The following is a 24,054-nucleotide window of genomic DNA, read 5'->3' as shown; positions in this document are numbered from 1 at the left end:
GCTAAACCTGACCTAAGACTGACCAACTCAGCGACACAAAGGGAGTATACCAGAATGAGGTCAATGTGTTAAAAAGACCCATTCCCAGCAGCTGCGTGAACAACCCCCTTTTGTGGTAAACTCCCCAGCTTCAGCTAATCAGCATGTCCCTGACAACCCTATAAAACCCCTGTTAGTTGAAGGGTCGGGGCTCTCAATCCAGATCTGCTGGCTCCAGCTTGCAATAAAGACTCTGTGCTTGCACTGGAATAGGCTCCTTGGTGGTCTTTGGGGACCCCAAATCTGGGCCTAACATGGTGATGGCTGCACAGCAGAGAGCCTCTAAACTGTACACTAAACAGGATGAACAATGTTATGATAGACTTCATGTTACATGAATTTTATTAGTTAAAAAAGAAAAATAGGGGCTGGGGATATAGCCTAGTGGCAAGAGTGCCTGCCTCGGATACACCAGGCCCTAGGTTCGATTCCCCAGCACCACATATACAGAAAACGGCCAGAAGCGGCGCTGTGGCTCAAGTGGCGGAGTGCTAGCCTTGAGAAGGAAGAAGCCAGGGACAGTGCTCAGGCCCTGAGTCCAAGGCCCAGGACTGGCTAAAAAAAAAAAAAAAAAAGTGAAAAAAAAAGAAGAAAAAAAAAGAAAAAGAAACATAGAGACAAAGCATTTAGATAAATAATTCAAGGTTCTTCCTTGTATCAAAAGTAGATACTGTAGTGTGGAAACTGAGTCACAGCCATCTTGGTACCTGGCCAGGTATTGGGGGCTGCTTGCAGACATCCTGAAGCCTAGACATGAGATGGGGGGCTGTCCATCCAAGCTCTAAGGCCTAGAGGTGAGACCAGCCATCATTTGAATTACAGATGACTATCTCCATGTGGAGAGCCAGGAGGGTCCTGCTTTGGGAAATACATAGATGCCTTGCTCTCCTCCTCCTGCAGTGTTTAAGTGTACTGCTTTGCTGAGGCTTGGTCTCCACCCAACATGTGACCTTTGTCTATAAAGCTACCCGTGCAAGCCCTGTTTTGGGCTGCAGGGTTTTGTAATTGGCTGGGCTGCAGATCACCAGCGTTCCAATAAAGACTCCAAATTCAAACTTTCAAGATGTGGCTTCTCTATTTTCTCATGAATTTAAGGTATATTTTGCCGCACAATACTTCTTTATTTTGCTTTAACTGATAACTTGCTTCTGTTTTTCTGTTGAAAACAAGCTTTTTTCTAGCTTTACATCATAGGGGATGGAGAGATCCAGGTTCAGAAAGGTCATTTAGTTGTCCAAAGAGCACAGAGCTTGGGAGGGAAGATATGTCAAGAGACCCAAGAATTAAAACTCAAGTACTTTAGGGTCCAAACATCTGGTACGTTTGCCATTTCCCAAGGCAGTTTGATAGTCTTGCTACTTTTCTGGATATGTCAGCATCATTATTCGCCCCCCCCCCCCCCCCCCACGTTCTTAGCAGAGAAGTTTGGAATGTGTGAACAGCCTAAGCATTGCCGAATGAGTATCTGTTGAATGTGGGCTGTTGAGACCACTGGGCATTCGGAACGAGCCTAAATGCACTTTGCCATCACTACTTCTTCAGAAGCAGAGGGAGGTTCTGCACCCTTGTGGAGGGAGGCACTTATCCCGGGCACAAGGCTTCTAGTTCCGTGGTAGGGGCTCCCCGACCCTAGGTGAGCGCCCCCAGAGGACAAGAGGCAAACGCTGTTGCGCATGCGCAGCACGGCCGCATCTTTGGGTCTCCGCCGGGACGCCTCAGTGTCCCCCCCAAGTTTGGTCTCCCAACTTCTCCGGCGCGGCCCGGCTCGGTGTTCCCTCCACTCCCCTTTTCCAGATCTTCTCCAACCCCTGCCTAAGCCACCCTGGGGGCGGTCCCTCGCCAGTGATCCCCGTGTTTCACAATGCGGGAGCAAAGTCCCCGAGGGTGTGAACCCCGAAGTCCCTGCCCCTGGGCGGGGATGGGCAGCGGCCTTGCGGGGAGCCGAGGCCGTGATCGCAGCCGGAGAAGCCGCGAGTCCCCGCCGACCCCGCTCAGCGCGCTCAGCCCGCGGCCCGCACGCCGCCCCCCGCCCCCCGCTCCCGGGCCCGCGCCGCCGCCGCCGCCGCCGCCGCCATGGCGGAAGTCCACAGACGTCAGCAGGCCCGGGTGAAAGGAGAAGCCCCCGCCGAGTCCTCCGCACACCGCGATGCGGAGCCGCTGGGGATGGCGCCGGCCGAAACGCTGACGCTCTTCCTGAAGCTGTTGGCTGCCGGCTTCTACGGCGTAAGCTCCTTCCTCATCGTGGTGGTGAACAAGAGCGTGCTCACCAACTACAGGTGCGGGCGGCGGGGAGGCCGCGGGCGGGGACGGCGCGCGGGCGGCGGGCAGCGGGGCGGCGCCGCTCCGCGGACTTCGGCCGCCCGAGTTGTTAGCGGAGCCGAGTTGGGCGGAGCGGGCGGCGGGGCGCGGGGCGCGGGGCGCGGGCCGAGGCCCGGGGCTGGGGTCGCGTTCGGCGGAGCTCCCGGCCCCTGCCCGCTGTGCAGGCGGAGCTCCCATCGCGAGCTCCCCGCCTGTCCGGGCGCGCAGCGAAGTTGCTCCTGGACTCGGTGACCCCGGTGCATCCTTGCACGGAGGCGGAGAGGGCGGGCAGGGGGGCTGCGAGCGGGGCTCCGGGGACCCCGAGCTCCTGACAGCCTCCGGGATCCACGGTTCTTGCTGTCACCGGGACTCGGGGCACGTGTGTGTGTGTGTGTGTGTGTGTGTGTGTGTGTGTGTGTGTGCGCGTGCGCGTGTGCGTGCGACTGTGTTTTCCTTTTCCTTTTTTTTTTTAAATTAAAGGTGTGCAGTCGTTGGAAGAGATGTAGAAATTCACGTCTTCCGTTGCAGGAAGCCGATTGAAATTGTACATAACCAGACAAGATGAGACAAGTGGCCGGCCCTCCGGGCCACAAAAAACGGCGGGGCGGCTGACTTTATAAACCCCAATTAAAAAAAATACGATTTATATTTGAGTAAAAGACGGGCATGGTTGAGGAATCAAAATGCATTTTTAAGTTGAATTCACTGGGTTTCCTGACCTTGTTTCTTTTCTCCCCCCGCCCTTCCCGACTTCTTTACCCCTTTTGTAGGTTTCCCTCCTCGCTCTGTGTTGGACTTGGCCAGGTTAGTTGGAATCCTTGGCATTCCTCGGTTGGTGTAGTCAGAAGCTCTGTGTGTGTCTTTCTGTGTGGAACAGTGCATCTGTGTGTGTTCTCTGTTTACAGATGGTGGCCACAGTAGCCGTTCTCTGGGTGGGAAAGGCACTCAGAATAGTCAAGTTTCCTGACTTTGACAGAAATGTACCTCGAAAGGTAAAAATAAAATAAAACAAAACCCACATTTTATTTTATGAAAAAGTAATGACTGTCTGTATTCGTGTCAGTGCCTTGCATATTTAAAAATGGCATCTTTGACATTCCATCCCCAGTCTAGAGTACATGCAATGAAACTAAAGAGAAAGTGCAGTAATACACGTTAGAGGTCCCGCATCTCTTTAAAATTAAGAAAGGAATAGTTTGGGGGCAAGGCTCCAGTGGTACAGCACTTGCCTAGCAAAGGGCCCAAGTCAAAGGGTTCGAATCCCAAAACTGCTAGGAAAAAAACAAAACAAAACACCAAAACAAAACAGTGCCTAAAACCACACCACACCACACCAAACTAGAACAGAAGAAAGGAAAGAAAAAAGAAAGGAGACAAAACTAGGAATCTCCTTCTGTTTTTTTTTGTTGTTTGTTTTTTTCTTCCTTTTTTGCCAATCTTGGGGTTTGAACTCAGAGCCTGGGAACTATCTCTGAGCTTTCTTGTTCAAGACAAGGGCTCTATCATTTGATCCACAGCTCCACTTCTGGCTTTTTGATAGTTTATTGGAGATTAGTGGTCTCAAGGATTTTCCTGCCCAGGCTGGATTGGAACTGTTATGATCTTCAGATCTTGGCCTCCATCCTCAGATCTCAGCCTCCTGATTTTCTAGAATTACAGGTGTGAGCCACCAGCACTAGCCTATCTCCTTCTGTTCAAATAAATTCACATTTGTTGGGATTATAGCAGTTTTGCAGTTTCTGTGAGTCATATACTCTAGGTAGTGTATCCTGTATTCATTATTGTTTGGGTTTATTTACTTTCATATTCTTCTGTCTGCTTCCTCTTGACTCCACATGTAGATGAAATTCCTTTCCTTTTTCTGCTGACTTCAGAGCCAAAGACCTATACAGTATATTTTAAAGCAAATATTTCTGCCCCCACATTGGTCAGTCATATTCATATTCCTGTTTCTTTTCTTTCCTGTCTTTCTCCCAATTTCTGCTAGAGTTGTGCTGTATCAGAGAATAATTAATGTTTGGGTGTTTCATGGGGGTCAGAATTGTTTATGAGAACAAATCTTATGTTTCGAGTAGAAAGAATTTGATCATATAAACAAAACTGTTTCTATGTGAAAGGATTTTGTTTTAGCTGTCTTTATTATTGAGTTTTGTTATCCCTTTTTAAATTTTCTAGACGTTTCCACTACCTCTACTATATTTTGGGAACCAAATCACGGGACTGTTCAGCACAAAGAAACTGAAGTATGGATAACTTTATTTTACTAGTGAGGTTAATATAATGTATTCTTAAAGTTGTGCATGAATGTCAAAAATTTCATTTATTACTACTGACACTGGAAAGATAAAAAAGGACCAGAAAGCTTCTATTACTAAAGAATGAAGTTTGCACCAAGGTTTTAGTTTCCACCTTTTCTTTTGGAGAGAGAGAGTGGCTTTTTTTGTTTTCTTATCCCCTCTTATTTTGATATTATAAGTGTTAAAATGTAGAATGCTGTGAGAGATTTTTATTGTTTTCTAGACCTGCGGTAGTGAAACATATCAGGCTTGGGACTCCATTTCTTATAGTTCATAAATACTGTATGCAGGCAAATCCCACACATCATAATCAGTGATGGACACAGGACTTTCACAGTTTTTCTTGTAGCATGAAGTGGTTAGAATCAGATTGGGATGCTGGTCCATGTATGATGACTGTGTTAGCCTACAGTGTCCCTGCAGGCTGCCCATTCACTTCTATAACTTGGCAGCTGTGTTACCCTCCAATCACCTGGCTTCTCTACTTTGTGATGGGGGGTGTGACATTAAAACTACACACAGGAAGACAGTTGAACAGAAACCCAGGGCTTCATGCTTCCATGTGCGCTGAACAAAACCCTGGCATATTGGTTGATTGTAAAATAGTAAGGTCTCTGAGGATCAGAGGCAAAGCATTTATTGTTTTCTCCTTTAAACAAACAAAACAAAAACCAAACCAAGAAATCTGGCAGAATGGCCATTGTGGTCTGTGAGGAGAGTTCCAAGGAATCAAGTTCATCATGGGTAGGGCATCCTTTTCCATTCTCATGACCTACTTGGAAAGAAATGCAGGCCTTCTACAGAGTGCTGCTTATATTCTGTGTGCTTTTTTCATCCATTATTACCCATTCATTCATTCACATGTGCTTTTGATTGCAGTTGAGGATAAGGCACTTTGGAGTAAGATAAGATATATTCACAAATAATAATATTACAGAAGATTATATGTTTATCACTAGCTGGATGACCTAGGAATTTAGAAGACTTCACAAAAAGATAAGAGAATGTTTCATGTGGTAATAGTTTCATAGATTTTTTTAGGTGGTTTAGGAGTAGAGAAGAAAGCTAGTCTACCCAGAGAAGAAACAAATTCACTTAAACAAAAGTATAGTCAGAGTATTCGTATAATTAACAGATTAAAAGTTTAAAGTATGTCATTCTTTGAAAATACATGTATTATCTGTAGCATTTAAGTTAAAAGTATCTCACATTTTGTACATGTTTTTAAAAGGCAACATTTTTACACTTTCAACTCCTTTATTTTTAGAGAGAAGAGTTTAACTTAATCAGGGGGTTAATTGGCATAGTGTTTCCATAATGAAAGAAAGAGATTAGCATTGTTTTAAAGTATCAACTTGGTGAAGCTTGCTTTCAAAATAAAAATAGATAAAATTTATTTTAACTATCCTTGTTTTTGCAGCTTGCCCATGTTTACAGTTCTGAGAAGGTTCTCCATCCTGTTTACAATGTTTGCTGAAGGAGTTTTACTCAAGTAAGCTAATTTTCTGATACACACACACACACACACACACACACACACACACTTTACAAACTTTGGGAAGGTACCCAGGCTATGTGGGATACTAAAATTATATGGCTTTCTCCTACTTAAGCTTTTGGGAAGATTAAACAACCTTTTGTCATTGCTGTAGGAATGGGTAGTTTGTGGTAGCAGCAGTTGGAAAGGTTGTGAGCTAGAGTTTGAAATCTGTGTGGATGTAGGCTTTACTTTCTAGACTTTCTATATCTGCTGCTGCCATTAGGTGAAGCTGGATCACATAAGTGGATATTTTAAATGTGTTTTTGTCTTGGCTGCTTTTACTGCTGTGTGCAACGTATTTCTACTTAAAAGATATTTTGACTTAAAAAATTTCATACTCACTAGTAGTAACAAATGTTAATATTCTTGCCACTCCAGATAATTTTTTGTATAACAATGTGAGTTTTACTTCATTAGAAGGTTCTTTAAAAATACGTTTTCTTGGAAATATTTAAAATATGATTGTTTATGTCTTTAAAAAATGTCACTTTTTGTGTTGTAAAATGAGTTTGTATAAATAGTCACATTACATGTTTTTTCATTATTTTGTAGGAAGACCTTTTCTTGGGGTATTAAAATGACTGTATTTGCAATGATTATTGGAGCCTTTGTAGCTGCCAGGTAAGATATGGCCCTGTGGATATTACATGAGAAATTATTTGTAACTATTGTTAATAAATGATCACTTAACAGAAGGAATAATTCTTTGTAGCCCAAATAGCATATCTTTGAAAAATACTGAAAAGACATCAGAAAGTTAAGACTTTTTGGCTGTATTAAGATCAATTGTAACAAAGTTGTAAATTTTAGAGATATTTATTTCAGTTCATACAAGTTAGGATTTGTTAGTGTCTTTTTACTGAGCATATCTTGTTTACTTCACAATCTATTTGGTATTGAATACTTACTATTTATGTATTCTTTTTTTTTTAATAAAGGTAGTTTATTTTTACTTCATTGAGGCTTTTTTTTTTTTTTTTTTTGCTAGTCCTGGGCCTTGGACTCAGGGCCTGAACACTGTCCCTGGCTTCTTTTTTTGCTCAAGGCTAACACTGCCACTTGAGCCACAGCGCCACTTCTGGACATTTTCTGTAAATGTGGTGCTGGGGAACCCAGGGCTTCATGTATATGAGGAAAGCACTCTTGCCACTAGGCCATAACCCCAGCCCCTATTTATGTATTCTTAATAGCTGAGAGGCATTGGTATAAAATTTCCTATTTAATAGTTGAAGGAACTGAAGCTTACGTTTTGTACCTTAATCAAGGTCAGATACCTGGTAAGAGCAGAGCAGGAAATGGAATCTTAGCTCAACTTCGAAGCCTGTGTGATTTTATAAACTAGAGGCTTGTTTTTACTTGGCATGCTCCTAAAGAAGTAGTGTCTGTTATTCCAGGAGGGAAGGCCAGAACAATGGAGTATTTGCCTTGTGGAATAATATCACAAATGTAACTTAGGTATTTCTATCCATTTAAAGCTTTCCCCATTTTTTTTTAAAGCTTTAGTTTTAAAACACATGTCAGAAAGCAGTGATAAAAGCTTAAAGAGAAAAGTACAAATTGATTGGATGATCACACATTGTATACATGTGTAGAAGTAGAATTACTGCCATTTCCCATAAATATGTACAGATATTGTGTGACAATTTAGAGAGAAAGGGAGAGAGGGTAGGAAGGTATGAATTAAGAAATAGACCAGGGAAGTGTATACCCAAAGACTCAGGAAATTAAAATGATTGTAGACGCCTTGTAGAACATTTTCGTCCACCTGAGCATGCAGAGCTGGATTTGCTAATGCCACAAATTCTGCCTGATATACATTTTCCATCTGTGGGTTGCAGTGCGCTTCTTGGACTGGAGCCTTTACTTTCATCATATGTTCCTGTGGAACAAGTAGGAGGAATACAAGGCAAATTCTTTTTTGCTTTAAATCTGCAAGTGAAATATCATCACTCCTCCTCCCCCCACACAAGAGAATAGCATAATTGGTTACTAGAATTTGATTGGATAGCTGACTTTTCCCTCTTTTCTTTCCTTGAAGAAAAATTCTATACTTGCAACCTACCTTTTATTCTATATTTAGATACATTTCCTTTAAACCAATGGGATCTAACTGAATTAACCAACAGGGTTTCCTCAGGCCTTACTTTGGCCTGCATAAAGCTTTTAAGGACCAACCTTGTCTAATTAGATCCTTTAATGTTTAAAAAAGATGGAAGGAAGAGAATCTGAAGAGTATAAGCTCAGGCTTTGGTTTCCTTTAGCAATTTAGCTAAAGTTTGTTTGTGTGTGTTTTAGTAACAACTTTGTGAAGTTGTAGAATGCAAAGCCACAGTTTGACTAGGATGCTCAAGGATGTGGAAGGCATACTTCTCTCAGATTTTCATTCATAATTTACTGGTTGTAATCTTGTGTTCAGTACTCTATTAAGCAGTAGACATGTTCAGTTTGCCTGATCTCAAAGGTTTCTGGAAAAATGCCTAGAGTATTTAAATTCCCACTGTGTGGTTAGACACTGTTGTGGTTTGATCTCATAAATAACTGTTCAAGTAAGTTCTGTATTTTGTGGAAATTCTGAAAAAATGACAGGTTAACTTATCTTTTTGGTTTCCTCATTTATGAAATTGATGCTGTCGGCTTATTTCAGAGATGCCCCATAATAGTTAATTTGATTTTGTGTTATCTGACATTGAAATCAGAGCAATATACTGTTAGAGGATTGCAGGCTTGAGCAAACATGCCTGGTTCCATGACTGATTATTTCTGATGATGTATTTAAGCAACAGTGCTTCTCATTTCTAAAGAATCCCTCAGGGAGTATGAAATTGCCATATATGACTAGGATTCAAGAAATACTTGCATCTGATAAAATAATCTTTATATCCTAGATGAGAATATGTTTTTGCATGTTTTCCATTCAAGACCTATTTAAGCTTAAATTAATTTTCTTGAAATGTAAGTTGTTCTTGTATTGCTTATGTTTTGCAGTTCTGACTTGGCATTTGATCTGGAAGGATATGTTTTTATTCTGATAAATGATGTTCTCACAGCAGCAAATGGTGCATACGTGAAACAAAAATTAGATTCAAAAGTAGGTAGCAGTATTAGATCTTCCTTCATCCTTCTGTGTGTGTGTGTGTGTGTGTGTGTGTGTGAGTGTGTGTGTGTGTATCGCGCGCTCTCTCTCTCTTACTTGTGCTAGCTCTCTTTCTCTCTGCCTGTACTGGGGCTTGAACTCAGAGCTTTAAACCTCTTGTTTGCCTTGTTTGCTCAAGGCTGATGCTCTCCCACTTGAGCCACACGTCTAACTTCAGCTTTTTGCTGGTTAATTGCAGATAAGAGTATCACAAATTTTTCTGCCCTAGCTGACTTAAAAACCTCAGTCCTCAGATCTCAAACTCCTGAGTTCTTAGGATTACAGGTGTGAACCAGCCACTAGCATCTAGTAGATGTTTATTCTTTAGTAGATATTGGCCAGTCAGGGAAATGTGTGCAATAAAAAACATATTATGAGGAATTGGAAACACATAGGCTCTCTAAGGGTAAAATGTCTATACTTTGTTCACATAAAGAAATTAGTTTTATGGTGTTTTTCTTTTTTTTTGTCTTTTCTTTTTTTGGTGTTGGAGATCGAAACCCAAGACCTTGTGCTTGCTAAGCAAGCACTTTTCCACTGAGCTGCATCCCACTCCAGGAAATTAGTTTTAAATTAGAAACTTGGTTTTAATGATATCTTTTCTAGATGGGATGGTTTGAGTATCCATTTAGTGGGTAGGTAAAATAGGGAATATTCACTGAGAAAAGTGTGATAAATGTTTTTGGTTGTGTTATATAGTACCTGATGAGGGATCTGGGATGAGAAGGAGATATTTGGAAGCTTCGAGGCAGTTATGAGAGAAAGTGAGTGTTGGAAGGGGCTGAAGAACAAAGATAGCCTTTGTGTACTTTGCTTAAAAGTAGTGGGACCCTTTGTGGAACTTTAGGTTCATACTTTCTGGGTCAACACTAAGTTTTTTGGGTTTTTTTTGTCTTTTCCTTTTTTCTAATTAAATTTTATTGACAAGGTGATGTACAGAGGGAGTACAGTTACATAATAAGGTAGTGGGTACACTTCTTGTCACATCTGTTATACCCTCCTTGATTTTTCTTTCCCTTCCCTAGTTCAGGTAAGCATATATACAATATCCAGTGTACCAAAATCATATACAGTAACCACAGGGGGTATGCCAAAGGAAATTCACCTAGTGCATTAAACTTAACGACAACAATAAAATCCGGTTGCCTTCTCTTGGAGTTCATTTTGCTTAACCTGATCTTATATAATTATATGTACACAGCTGTTGAGCTATTGTTTGTTTTGTTTTTGTTGCCAGTCCTGGGGCATGGACTCTGGGCCTGAGCACTGTCCCTGGCTTCTTTTTGCTCAAGGCTAGCACTCTACCTCTTGAGTTACAGTGCCACTTCTGGCTTTTTTCTACATATGTGGTGCTGAGGAATCGAACCCAGGGCTTTATTCATACGAGACGAGCACTTTACCACTAGGCCATATACCCAGTCTGCTGTTGAGCTATTGTGATCCTCTGATAGGTCTGTCCTGGACCTTTTTATGTTTATTTAGTAACTGTTTGGTTTTAGATACATAATGTAAAGTTGCGGACCCAGACATGTGGAAATACCATTTGAAAAGAAGTTTGTAATTTTACAGACATGATCTCTACTGTTCCCCCCACCCCCCCCAACAATCATATATCAAGGAGACCATGCACCTTTGTTCTGTGTTCTAGGCTTGTCTCGCTCAACATTATTTGTTCAAGATCCTGACCATTTCCCTGTGAGTGCCATTATTTTATCATTTCTGATCCCTATCAACACTAAGTTTTATGGCCTGGATCTTGTACATGTGAACTTTGTATGCTCAACATTTTCCTTTATTGGTAACATGCATACAAAGGCTTTTCCAAGTATTAGTATTTTTTGTTTGCTTCTATACTTTGCACATATACACATTAAATTTTAGTTGTAGGTGAAGTCAGACCATCAGAAAGTTGAACATGTAAGCCTATCTCTTTTTGTTTCATTGTGAAGTTACATTACTATAACAAACAGCTGCATATAAAGCTACTCAGCGTTGTGTATCATTGGTTTGTTTTTGAAGGAGTTGTCCTTGGTATCATACTTTATCATAAATGACCACCTATATAAGATATATATCTTAGAGATCACTCAGAGCATCTGATCTAGTTTTTAATATTATAACTGAATCTTGTAACCGACCATGATTTTTTCTTATTTTCCTATCCGTATTTTATCGTCAGTCAGTTGACCTTATCTGTTTAGTTCTCCTGTGCTCTATTTATTACATGCATGGAATTTTTGAAGTTACCTCAGGTCCTTTTTTGGAACTGAGAAGAAAATGAATACACGTGGTCTACTGGATTATAGTATTAGCAGTACTGTTAATGTCCAGTCCTGTTATCTTGACCAGCAGTGCTTCCAGGAAAAGAGTGTAGATTGGGTAGCTGTTCTAGTAGGCTTCCTTGTTTGCAGTTTTCTTTGAACTGGGGACAGGGTTCCTTTGTTTCTAACATCTTTTCTTTAACTTTGCCTCTTATGTCTTGTCCTGCACTAATTCATCTTGGTGACTAAATGATGATTCTGTTTAAATGGAGGCCATCAGTAAACATTGCTTTCTTTGTGAATAGAGAAAAAGGAACAATTAGAGATTTCGTTTTACTTTTGTTTTATTTTTTAGCCTAAGTAGACACTGATCGCAAATCATTTACCATTTACCCAGCAGCTTCAGCTCTCTGAAGTAGTACTGTCCAGCAGAAATTCTGTGATGAAAATCTTTATCTCTGCTCTCCATTACCAGGAGTCATTGGACATATACAGCTACTCAACACTTGAAAAGTGACTGGTGTAATTGAGAAACCAAATGGGGGTTTTGTTTATTTATAATTAAATAGCTTCATGTGACTAGTGGCTGCTAGAATACATCCCGAAATCTAGAAGAAAATAAAGAGGATTTCAGAGTATTTTGCTCTTAGGAGATGTTTAATTGCTAACCCAAGAATGACTTAAGACATATCTGTAGTAGAACAAAGGTAATTGATCTGCTTTTCCTAGTTCACAGATTACAAACAACAAACTTAGAGGGTGGGATTTTGTTTAGAGTTAGTATATATTCTTTGACAGTTGCATGGATGATGTGTGTCTGTGTGTCGGCTTGCTTGTACAGCCTCTACTTCCTGCTAACCACCTGGATATCCAGTTTGGGCACATATTCTCAAAGGTTGTTGCTCCTGATGCGGGTTTTTTCTTGGTGCCTTACAAATGAGGCAAACATTTTCATTTATGCTTGTGACCCTAACCTTGTTTGGCTTAACCCAGAGCCATTATGGCCACATAAAGATGGTTCTAATAAGATGGAAATTTTATTACCTATAATTTCAGGACTGCTTATAATCATAGGCTTGTGAGCACAAGTCATATGGCATGAAGACTTAGTGCTGTGTTTTGGACTCAAATATAGTTACTGAAAATGAAATTTTCCTGTCCTGTCTTCTTTCTTTTCTCTTTTCTTTGTGTTGGTAGTGGGGCTTGAACTCAGGGCCTTATACTCTCACTTGGCTTTTTGCTCACAGCTGGCACACTACCACTTGAGCCACACTTCAACTTGAAGCATTTTACTGGTTAATTGGAGATAAGAGTTTCAGGACTTTTTTTTGCCAGTCCTGGGCCTTGAACTCAGGTCTCAGATTCTTTTGTCCCTGAGCTTCTTTTGCTCAAGGTAAGTACTCTACCAATTGTCCTACAGTGCTACTTTCATCTTTTTCTGCTTTTGTAGTACTGAGGAATTGAATCCAGGGCTTCATGCATGTTAGGCAAGCACTCTACCATGAAGCCACATTCCTAGCCCTTCTCATGGACTTTTATGCCTAGGTTGGCTTCAAAACATGATCCTCAAACTGACTCAGCCTCCTAAAGAGTTAGGACTATAGGTCTGGGCCATTGGTGCCTGGCTTGAAGTTAAGAGGTTTTTAACTTGCAAGTCATCATGTGTTTGTGTACTTGGGATAGTACTATGTATCAAGTTGTATTATCTGTCTGCTGGAATCAAATAAAATCTCTTATTATGTACTCTTCTAGGAGCTGGGAAAATATGGTCTGCTTTATTATAATGCACTGTTCATGATTCTGCCCACCTTGGCCATTGCATATTTCACAGGAGATGCACAAAAGGTAGGACTTTATAAGGTTTTGACTTGTTTGTCAGTTACATTATTGTTTATGAACAAAAGATAGACTTTTGGATTGTTAAAATTAAAGTACTTATTAAGTGACCTTATGCTGTGAATCCTCTTTACCTTGCTAATATGTTACTAACCATCCTTCTGGGCATAAAGATTGGAAAGTACTAAAATGGCTCAAAATAGCTCTGGCTGTCAGCATAAAAATAGTGCATAAAAATAGTGCATGCTAAGTTGTGCCCTTTTCTTAAATGCCAGCATGGTGGCGTGTGTGTGTGTGTGTGTGTGTGTGTGTGTGAGTGATTTTTACACTTATACTAAACTATAAAATAGGAACAGAAGCTTTGGGAAGCAAAAAATCCCCAAAACCTGAAATAAAAGAATTCTTCAAATCCTAAACAAAATGTCAGACATCACTAGAATTCTTTGTTTATAGTTGTCATCCTGGTTTACATCCCATGTTGTTTTCTTTTCCTTAGAAGATACTTAGAATTGTGTGGTGCTCTGACAATATAAATAGTAACTAATGGACTAGTTTACCAATTTCCAACAAAAGTTTAGTTAAATAAATCCAGAATAGAGTAATAAAATAGTTTTTCTCTAAAGTAAGCCTGTATTCATAGAAGAAAAGTTGATATTATTAGAATGCACAGAATTGTGCAAACTAAAATGAAATTCAGTATTTTAATCAAGATTTTCTGTTCTAAGATTCCTTTTAATTTTCCCGGCTTCTTCATAGTAAATATGGTGATTCTTTTTACAGAATAACCAACCAGGAGCTGAAATTATAGGTTTTTGACAGTGTTTAGACTATTGAAAAATTCATTTAGGTTAGTGAAAAACAAAGACAGTGTACTGGCAATTTACAAAGCTTAATTTTTTTAATAAGACTTTTAAAAGTACTGGCATAGTTCATCTTGAATACATGTGTAAATATTGTCATGAATGGCTACTTGACTTCCGGTAGACCTAAACAGAATTTTGCTGTAACCAATAGTGTTCAGTAAGAACTCTTGTGGCTGTGAAGAAAATGGGATTGGAAATTAACATTTATTGAGTCCATATTATATACTACATGAAATGTAGACAGTATAATGTAGTCTTCACAATGAGTGCAGAAAGTTTGAATTACCTTGTTTTACTGAGATAGGGATCAGTTTGACTAAATGACTTCCCTAAGGTCATCCTGCTGGCCGGAAGTATAGTCATAAGTTAAATCCATAGTCCAGAGGACATGGTCTTGTCATGGTGTTCTGCCTACTTCTATCAGATGCTGGCTCAGGCACCCATTATGCTTATGCTCTGGGGAAGAAATGTACTATAAAATACCCATCCCCAACAGGGCACATGTGGCTCATGCCTATAATCCCAGCTACTCAGGAGGCTGAGATCTGAGGATCTTGGGGTTCGAAGCCATTCCAGCAGAAAAGTTCTTGAGACTCTTATCTCCAGTTAATCACAGAAAAGCAGGAAGTAGAGCTGTAGCTCAAGTGGTAGAGTACTAGCCTTGAGCAAAAGTACCTCGGGGACAGCATGAAGGCCCAAAGTTTAAGCCCCAGGACTGGCAAAAAAAAAAAAAAAACCATCCCCAACTACATAGCCAGGCAAGTGGGTATAAATCTTGAGGCCACTGTATATGAGAAAATCTAGAATGAGTAAAGTTTGGTTTCCTAAAGACTTTGCAACGATGGAATTTTCACCAAGGTTTGACTTCATCAAGTAGCTTGTAGCTACTTGAATAAATTGTCTAAAGGCGGTATTTCTTCATTCCAGAGTGATGACAGTTTACAGAGAAGTTGTATCATAATTTGTGCCTATTTCAGAGTTTGGTAATTCACATTCAGATGGAAATGCTTTAGGTTAAGAATGCTGTACTTTGTATGAAAAGTTACATTACCACCACTTACATTAGTATTAGATCTGGAGTTTCTTATTCTTCTTCCAGTTTTAAGTACAATAGAATTAAATTTGAGTTGTCTGTTTTACCAGTGGAAGTGGTAGGTAAAGGTTTGTTTTAGGGCTAGGGGACATAACCCAAGTTGTAGAACATTTGCTTACCAGTGTGAGATCCTGAGTTCAATTTACAGACCTGAAAAAGAAAAAAAATTAGGAAATATGATTTTTGAGGAATGTCAGTTCATTTAAATGTGTTCAAGTATTCAAGCTGGGGTGTTAAACCACTTATTGAAGTGTTCTGAACTTATTATTTGGTAGTCATACTTCATTAGTGTTTTGGTTTTCACATCGTGTTTTTCATTCTCACTCTTATGTTACTTATAAAACATATATTGGGTTATACACACTGGCTTTCTTATAATCCTGTGATTTTTTTCCTTAACATAGCTCCCCACCACCTCCTTTCAGTACTGAGTTTTAAATTCAGGTCTCACACTTGCTAGGCAGGTGCTCTACCACTTCAGCTATGACCCAGTCCAACATTCTGTCCTTAACATTGTGGTAGTTACATGCTAGTGTGCATGTCACTGTGTTAGACTTGAGTAAAAAGAAAAAAGAGAATGAATTAAGTGTTTTAACACTATAAAGTCTTCTGGGAACAGATCGGCTAATGTAAGCACAATGTGCTGATCCAGATTGTATGGGAGAAGCAATTTAGGGGTATCCTTATCCAGTGCTGTAAAATAGAAGTAGGTCAGTTCTACCCATTTGGGATTGAGGGTAGATTGTTCCATGGAGATTTGCCTAGAAACAAAATTAAAATGTAGATGATGGAATGATACTTTAGTTTTGGTAGTTTATGAGCTCTGACTTAGGAAGTAAGAGTTCAGTTTGTGTTCCTTAATTTCTCGTAAGCTTATGAGACAAGTCACTATAATTTTGTTCTAAGTTTAAATCAGATTAGTATTTCTGAGCATCTTGTGCTAAGAAAGCTACTTTAACTTCTCTTAGGAAAGCATGAAAAATGCCACTTTTGTCACACAGTGATGGCATTTGGCATGGTTCTGAGATGGTGTAAGATCTCTCACCAAAGTGCCATGTCTGTCCATAAATTCTACAAGGGGTCAGGTTAGGAAAAATTAGTGTAGGCTGAATATCAATATTTGCTGTTAAGTGGAAATAGTGCAACAAATAATTCTGACCTGCTTGGGCGGGGGGGGGGGGGGTCTGTCATAGCCATGTGTCAGGTGGTTTGCTTTCATTGCTCGGAAATGGTGGATGGAAGCCTAGATGACCTAAGGTTTCCAGGAGGGTCCTAGTAGTCTAAAAGCGTTTGAAGTTTCCACTGGAAAGTGGAAAGAATTTGAATGTTCTGCTGGAAGACTTAGTTTCCTATAGTCAGTGGTCTGTTGAAAGCCTTGTCAGATAGGGTTCATATTATAGATTGGGAAGTGAGGCAAGATTCAGGTAAGACTTTTCTAATAAATCAGCTTCATTGTCAGTATATGTCTCCTGGGGGTGTGCATGCTCTCTTAAAATGCAGATGAATATATGTGAATATACATATATATACAGACATATCCACTTACAGATATGTACACACAGAGACATGCATGCATCTATATGCATTTATTTGTTTTTGAAGAATGGATACTGTATTATGGCACTTTATTTTTAAATAAGGTTGTTCCCAAATAAATAGTTTAAGCCTGTTTCTAGTGCTTGGTAATGATTTTTCTAGAGTGTGCAGTGTCTTGTACCTGACAAGAGGCTTCTGTATAAGTCATTTTCCTTGATCTTTGCTTACATTCCTGTTAGGTACAAACTCAGGGCTGCACAGTGGCAGCATTTAAACTGGAACCATTTTGACTGACTCCAGAGCTCTTGTGTGTTTGCCAGATTACAGGTTTTCCCACAGTCTTTCTGCCCCTGAGTGTCCTGCATTTGGGACTTCTGTGTAATGCTTCTTTATAGCACAAGGTGTCAAATGTGAGCAGCCACGTACATAGTGCTACTTAAAAGACTAGTAATAAGAATACAAGTCTGGGGCTGGGAATATGGCTTACTGGTAGAGTGCTTGCCTAGCATACATGAAACCTGGGTTTGATTCCTCACTACCGCATAAACAGAAAAAGCCAGAAGTGATGCTGTGGCTCAAGTGGTAGAATGCTAGCCTTGAGCAAAAGAAGCTCAGCGACAAAAGAAGCTACACCCTGAATTCATGCCCCAGGACTGACACAGAAAAAAATGTCTGCTGCTTGTCCTTGTCTGCTTAGTGTATAATCATATTTCCTTCTTTTAGTGAGTATTAAGTGCTGATATGTCAGGTGCTATTCTAACCACAGCAAAAGGACCATGTCCCTGCTTAAGAAGAGCTTGAATTCTAAGGTAGTGAGATAGACTACACGTAAAGTGTGTAGTGAGTGCTCTGAAGAGAGAGAAGGCCAGGAAAATGATAGCCAAGTCTTACTTCAGATACCATGGTTAGGGAAGTATTTTTGAAAGGCCCATTTGAGCAGACACACAACTAAAACATGTTGAGAGACGAGTTTGTGTGGTTTTTTTGGAGGGACAGTAACCTAGGTAGAGGGGAAGAACAAACAGGCTCTAAGTCCTGTAGAGAGAGTGCTTAGCATTTTCCAAGTAGGTAAATACCAGCAAAAGCCAAGGACTTGGGCAAGGTTGGGGAGGAAAAACGGATGATATATTCTGGTGGAGCTAGGAACAAGCATGTGCATACCAAGAACAGACCCATCAGCATGGTTAGAAGATTGACATCTTTAAGATGCCAAATACCTGGGAGAGCAGCTGGCTCAAACCTATTGTTTCATAAATGAGGAAGCTGGGGCCCAGGAGGACTCAGGTCTAGAAGCCAGATTTCCAGAATTTCAGACGTATGCCCTCACTCATCTCTTCATACCCCATCCTACTTCCTTCTAAGTTAGGAGCAGTGCACAGGAATTGGAAATTTCCTCTCCAAGTCTTGAAAAGCTTCTGATATAAGATATACAATGGAGCAGACTTAGGGGCTGCAGAAGACCAGCAGCCTCCAGTTCTCTCACTGAGCACTGTCTGACTGGACAAGTCTCTCTTGTCTCTCACTGTTTCCTTGTGGAAATGCTAGTTGGATGAAATGTTCTCTAGGAAGGACTCTTCTGGGCTAAGATGGTTTCAGAGGAGTAAAGGGCACGATGGATACTGTACTTCTGTAATCATAGCTGGTTTGGGCCCATCACTTCCTGATAAACTATTCTTTATCACTGGACTGCAGGTGTTCCTCAACCAGAATGTTTTACTGCATGGAAACTGTTTATGTAGCAAATGAAAAGACTTCCAAGATACATGGTTCAATGTAAAAAAGCACCAGACCAGTAGTGTCTATGGTATATTCACTTAGGGCATACACATTATAAATAAGAAAAAGACACAGAGTTTTTTAAAGCAAAATAAATGATGACTATTCTATGATGAATACTGAATTAAAAAATACTTGTGGGAAATGGCAAATAACAAACCAATTTGTTTTTATTATTGAGAGTTACAGACTTGACTCACAGCACAAACCAAGAAGAAATCAGATCTGAGTATTTTTTTTAAGTCTCATTGTTAGTAGGCAGAGGAGAGGAAATGTCTCTGATAGGGCAGGAATCCAACAGAAGGTTGGAGTGGACACATCATTTGAGGAGGCTCATAGTCACTTTGAGCAAGAATTCGGGGCTAAAGAGGAAAACAAAAACCAAAACTCTGAAGAGATCCAGCTGAACAGTTTATCCCAGAGAACATAGTGCAAAACATCTTGACAAAAAATTCTGAGAAATCAAACTCATTTGTATGTATGTGTAGGTTTTTTTGGGGGCGGGGGACAGTGCTGGGGCTTGAACTCAGGGCCTAAGTACTGTTCCTGGTTTCCTTTTGCTCAAGGCTAGCACTCTACCACTGGTGCCACAGTGCCACTTCCAGCTTTTTCTGTTTATGTAGGTGCTAAGGAATTGAATCCATTGCTTCATGCATATTAGACAGCATTCCCAGCCCCCTGTATGTGTAGTTTTATCTTTTTTTTGTTTTGTTTATCCAAGTTTTGTGAAAATTTAGGTTCATTAGAAACCAAAGAATTACTATATTTAATACTCATTTTAAAAGTGTGTATTTTCTAAAATGTTCTTTAAATAAAAACAGATATGTTGGAAGTGCCACTGTGGCTCAAAGTGGTAGAGCACTAGCCTTGAAGTGAAGAGCTCAGGGACAGTAGTCAGGTCCAGAGGTCAAATCCTATGACGACCACCACCACCACCACCAAAAGAAAATTTCTAAAATCAATATGTTAATGTAAAAGTCAGCTTTCCATTAATAAAAGGTATCCCACATAGGTAAACTACAGATCTCTTAACTAACAACTTCTCAATGTCAGCATAGATTGTGTTAAAACTTACAAGTTGCCCTCTCCAAAGGGAATTTGTACAGCACAAAGCCAGCAATTCAATGACAGGAGTTGAAGCCTGGCTTCCTGGTAGACACCAGTTTAGGTGCTGTCACTTAGGGGTGGAAGAACAGACCCTTTGCTGTGGCTCATACAAGGCCAGTACTGTAGGCACTGGTACATTGTATAATGTCTTCATTATGTCACTGCTTATAGTACATGGCTCAGAAGAGTTCCAGGAAAAATTACTGCACTAATCCTCTACTTGGACATTCCTATTACTCACCATTACTGACTGAATAAGGTAGAAATAGTAAGTTGTCTGGTTAGCTTTTCATCTTTTTGGGGTCACTCTGTGAGCCATATAGATTGAGTCTGCCACCCTAAATTAGTTCTTCTACATGCAGACAGTTCTAGTCCTCTTGTTTTTTGGGTGGTAGGATATTCTTATATTTGCAACACACAGGATTACATCAGGAGTTCTTTTTTTTTTTTCTTATTGTCAAAGTGATGTACAGAGGTTACAGTTTCATATGTTAGGCATTGGATACATTTATTGTACTGTTTGTTACTTCCTCCCTCATTCTCCCCTTCCCTCTTCCCCTTCCCCTTTCCCCCCAGGAGTTCTTTAGTTAATTAATGAATAGATTTTTCTCTCTGTCTTTATATTGTTTGGTTGACAAAGTCAATACTTTTTATCCATTCTCCTCTTTAAGGATATGCCTTTTTAAGGAGGAACAGTGGCTTGGTTGGTGAGATGGACTGTATAGTTTTGCTCTCATGCATAGGTTTTATAAGTCTTTGAAGAACCTTGTGAGCAGTGGTATTGAAGATACCAGGGAAGCAGTGTATCTAAGCCAGGTGCGGGGAAGTATAGCAGGGGAGGTGTGGCAAATGGCTGCAGTTGTGCAGAGGTAGGTGGCTATCCAGAATACACTGGTTTGGGGAACTCACCAAACATTCCCCTGGTAGGATGAGAATCCTGCCAGCCTCTTTCTGCCTCTAGCAACTTTCTTAGCAGCTTACTTTTGGATACAATTTTTTTTCCTCAGTAGTTTTGGAGAAAGTAATTTCAAAATGGAATGACATTATTCATCAATTTTTTTTTCTTTGCCATGATGGCAAAGTGTAAGTGGTTTATTTTTAAAGTTCAGAGTAAGCAGGGATTTATCAGAACAGCAGAAAAATGTCTCAGTTACACACTGGATTTTTACCACACATCTCAAGAAAGTTGCTGATTCTGCTTAGTAAATTTTTCTAGAAACAGGAACAGTTGCATCTAAGACTGACATGCACATTGAAATTCTGCTGTGCTTCTCACTTGATTAGGGTGGCAAATTGGCACAACTGTTACCCTGTGCTCCTTGCCAAGTATTCATACCACCTTTGTGCTGAGCCTAGACACAGCCTCCAACTCTTTCCCAACACAGTGGCTTTGACAGCCAAAATTAACTGATCAGAGCTGGTTCAAAAGAAAGAATCTGATTATATTCTTGACCTAGATTTTAGCCCTGCTATGGATTATGTAGTATTGGTACTCAGTCTTCACTCAGAGAAGAGACCCCATTTTTGTATTCGTTTATTTAGCCTAAGCAAATAAAGAAAAGCTTTTAACATAAAGCTTTATTTTTCTAAGTAGTTTTGTTTAACCAGAAATCTTCCTACTTAGGAGAAGTTTAAGTTTGGTTATTTGAGAATAAGTGCCCATTGGTTGTGTGAGATTGTTTTTCCACTGGAGTATCTTTTGGCCTCTGGTATTGCACCCACAGAACTGGAGACTTTAATCAAAACAGAAGGTAGCTTAAGAAAGCTGATTTGTGTGTTCTGTTATCACAACCACCACTGGCCAAGACTGAAGATTGCAGGCCTTGAAGACTGACCAGGAAGGTCATTGTCTTCAAAATATTTGTTTATTAGCATTTTCTCTAGAAGCAGAGGTTTTGTTGACACATTTTGCCCCTGATTAGCAAAGTTATATAGTCATTGTGCCTTCTGTATCTCCTGTCTTAGGGAAGTGAAAATCTGCCTATCTACTGCTAGATAAGGGTAGTGGAATCTTCTGGGAGTGATGTCTTCTGTTATAAATTTTTTGTACATTTTAAGTGTCTTTCTTCATTGGTCTTCAGTGGTCTTCACCAAAGGCCAGTGGGGCAGCATGTGTGATATAGGTGGATCTCAGGTTGTGATCTTAGGACCTCACAGAAGGCTACAGGAAAACCTTCCTGAATGCCATAAGTAGAAATTTGATAAGATATTTTAAGTACCCACTGGTTATGTGAGATTCTCATCATACATATGCAGAATTAGAAGTAGAACTCTTGTTCTGTTTTGTTCCTTTGTAGTGCAGGGAATTAAATCTGGGGCCCATGCTTAGTAGGCAAATTGCCATTGGCCTCTACCCCCAGCCCTAACTCTTGTTAAAAAATTTTAAAATCCAATTTGATTATTATGAAGGAGTTGTACAGGGGGTTTGTAATTAAGTCCATAAGTCAGGTAATGAATACATTTCTTTTTTGGACAGTATAACCCGTTCTTTTGCTTTCCTCCAGTTTCCCCTTCTATCACTTCCCCCGAGTTGCATAGTTCATTGTTTATACAGTTTATATTAAATACTATGACTGCATTTGTTCATTCTTCCTCCCTTCATTTCTGTGCCTCCGTTTTGCCCCTCCTCAAAAGACAACAGCAACGAAAACACTGCCATCAACAAAACCCATGTTTCCATTTCCTAGAATTCATTTTGATAAATAGTATTTTAGATGTTCAGAGCAGTTATGTCTTAGGGTTCCTCCCCTAGGAGTATCCTTTAGTCTGTTTGTATATAAATATATAGGGCCCTGTATAAGTTATCATGTCCAGTTGTATTTTACATCTAGCTTCTGCATATGGGAGAAATGTGCTGTTTTTCTCTCTACTAACTCTTGCTTTTTGAGTCACTGATCTGATAATAGTAACCATGTAGAACCATTAGGGGGAAAACCACCAAAACTTGAGAACCTTACATTTACCCAGTAGTACAGATGGAAGTGATGTAGTATGTGAGGGAATTTTCATCCCAGCATTTATAGAAATAAAACTGAGACCTACAGCACAAACTCTCAGGCAGAAGTTTTAATTGGAAGAAAAAAGAAGTTGAGGAAAGGGGACAGCACCGGCTGAGGAAGGAAGATTCGAGCTGCGAGCAACCTTTTTATTTGGTTGCTAGAATGTTCTAAAGTCTAGTTGTTTTTGTTATTTTGTGAGGATGCTGTTTTGTTTTTTTTTTTCCAGTCCTGGGGCTTGAACTCAGGGCCTGGGTACTGTACCTGGCTTCTTTTTGCTCAAGGCTAGCACTCTACCACTTGAGCCACAGTGCCACTTCTGGCTTTTTCTATATATGTGGTGCTTAGGAATCGAACCCAAGGCTTCATGTATGTGAGACGAGCACTGTACCACTAGGCTATATTCCCAGCCCCAGATGCTGTTTTTAAGAGATTCTTTCTCATGGTTTAAGGAGAGTTCCCCATGAAAGAAACAGAACAGTGGCCAGTTAGTCCCTGGAGACATCATGGAGCCACTCTGTACCTAGCGGGTTTCTTTTGTTTCAAGGAAAGGCACTGAGGGCCGGTACATTCCACACAGAGATGATAAGGGAGGACAGACCGTCTTGGCAAGAAACAGTTACAAATTACAGGTATGAGAACCTACAGTCTCTTGTCCCATGAGAGTCCTTATTTCTGTTTGGGTAGACTAGGCTTGGAGGTGAACTAGCTGGATAATGTTCGATAAGCTACTTAATATTTGTGAACTTGGCACACAGTGAAGGCCCTCAGTTAGCTTTTATTGACTTTTGAAGTGTTCTCTTTAGGGCAGGGGAGCAGGCCCCTATATATTGTACAAACTGGGTGGGTCTTATTTTTATCCATTAGGTCACATTTATCCTGTACTTTAAGATGGCTGGTAGTTGTCCTGTTGGGGTCATTGACTGTTCCTGTGGCAAAGCAGAGGCCTGCAGCAGGCTGCTTGTGCCTTGCATTGGCTTTCTCCAGAGACAGGGAGAGGAAAATGCCATGAGAATTCTATTTTTGTTTTTGAATATGATAGAAAAGGAATCATGTTCATGAGACTTACTATATTATTCTCCAGATAGTTAGGTCCTCAGAGAGTTTATTGGGTGTAGAGAACCTTGACTTTCAAGTGTATATTATATGCTGTGCACCTAAAGTTTGCTGTTTTTTGTATGACCTGATCTTTCCATCTCACAGTGTGATTTTGGAAATCAAATGATATATGTAGAAGCCCTCGAAAAGTATTGGGCCAGTAGGGTTTTTTTGTTTGTTT

At 40.3% G+C, this 24,054-nt stretch overlaps 1 protein-coding gene across 1 annotated transcript in view; it reads left to right on the top strand.

The window, feature by feature from the left end:
- The first annotated feature begins 2,001 nt into the window (after window positions 1-2,001).
- Slc35d1 (solute carrier family 35 member D1) overlaps window positions 2,002-24,054 on the top strand; it is a 44,224-nt gene continuing 22,171 nt past the window's right edge. The window contains exons 1-8 of the mRNA XM_048351544.1: window positions 2,002-2,315; window positions 3,108-3,141; window positions 3,243-3,329; window positions 4,513-4,580; window positions 6,055-6,126; window positions 6,727-6,795; window positions 9,160-9,262; window positions 13,321-13,413. Coding sequence (XP_048207501.1) covers window positions 2,113-2,315; window positions 3,108-3,141; window positions 3,243-3,329; window positions 4,513-4,580; window positions 6,055-6,126; window positions 6,727-6,795; window positions 9,160-9,262; window positions 13,321-13,413 — 729 coding nt within the window. The 5' untranslated portion in view covers window positions 2,002-2,112. The remainder of the gene's footprint in view (window positions 2,316-3,107; window positions 3,142-3,242; window positions 3,330-4,512; window positions 4,581-6,054; window positions 6,127-6,726; window positions 6,796-9,159; window positions 9,263-13,320; window positions 13,414-24,054) is intronic.

Source organism: Perognathus longimembris, chromosome 7 (assembly GCF_023159225.1).
Source record: "Perognathus longimembris pacificus isolate PPM17 chromosome 7, ASM2315922v1, whole genome shotgun sequence".
Lineage (NCBI taxonomy): Eukaryota > Metazoa > Chordata > Mammalia > Rodentia > Heteromyidae > Perognathus > Perognathus longimembris.
Note: the sequence above shows the minus strand (reverse complement) of the source record. Positions and strands in the feature narration are given on the sequence as shown.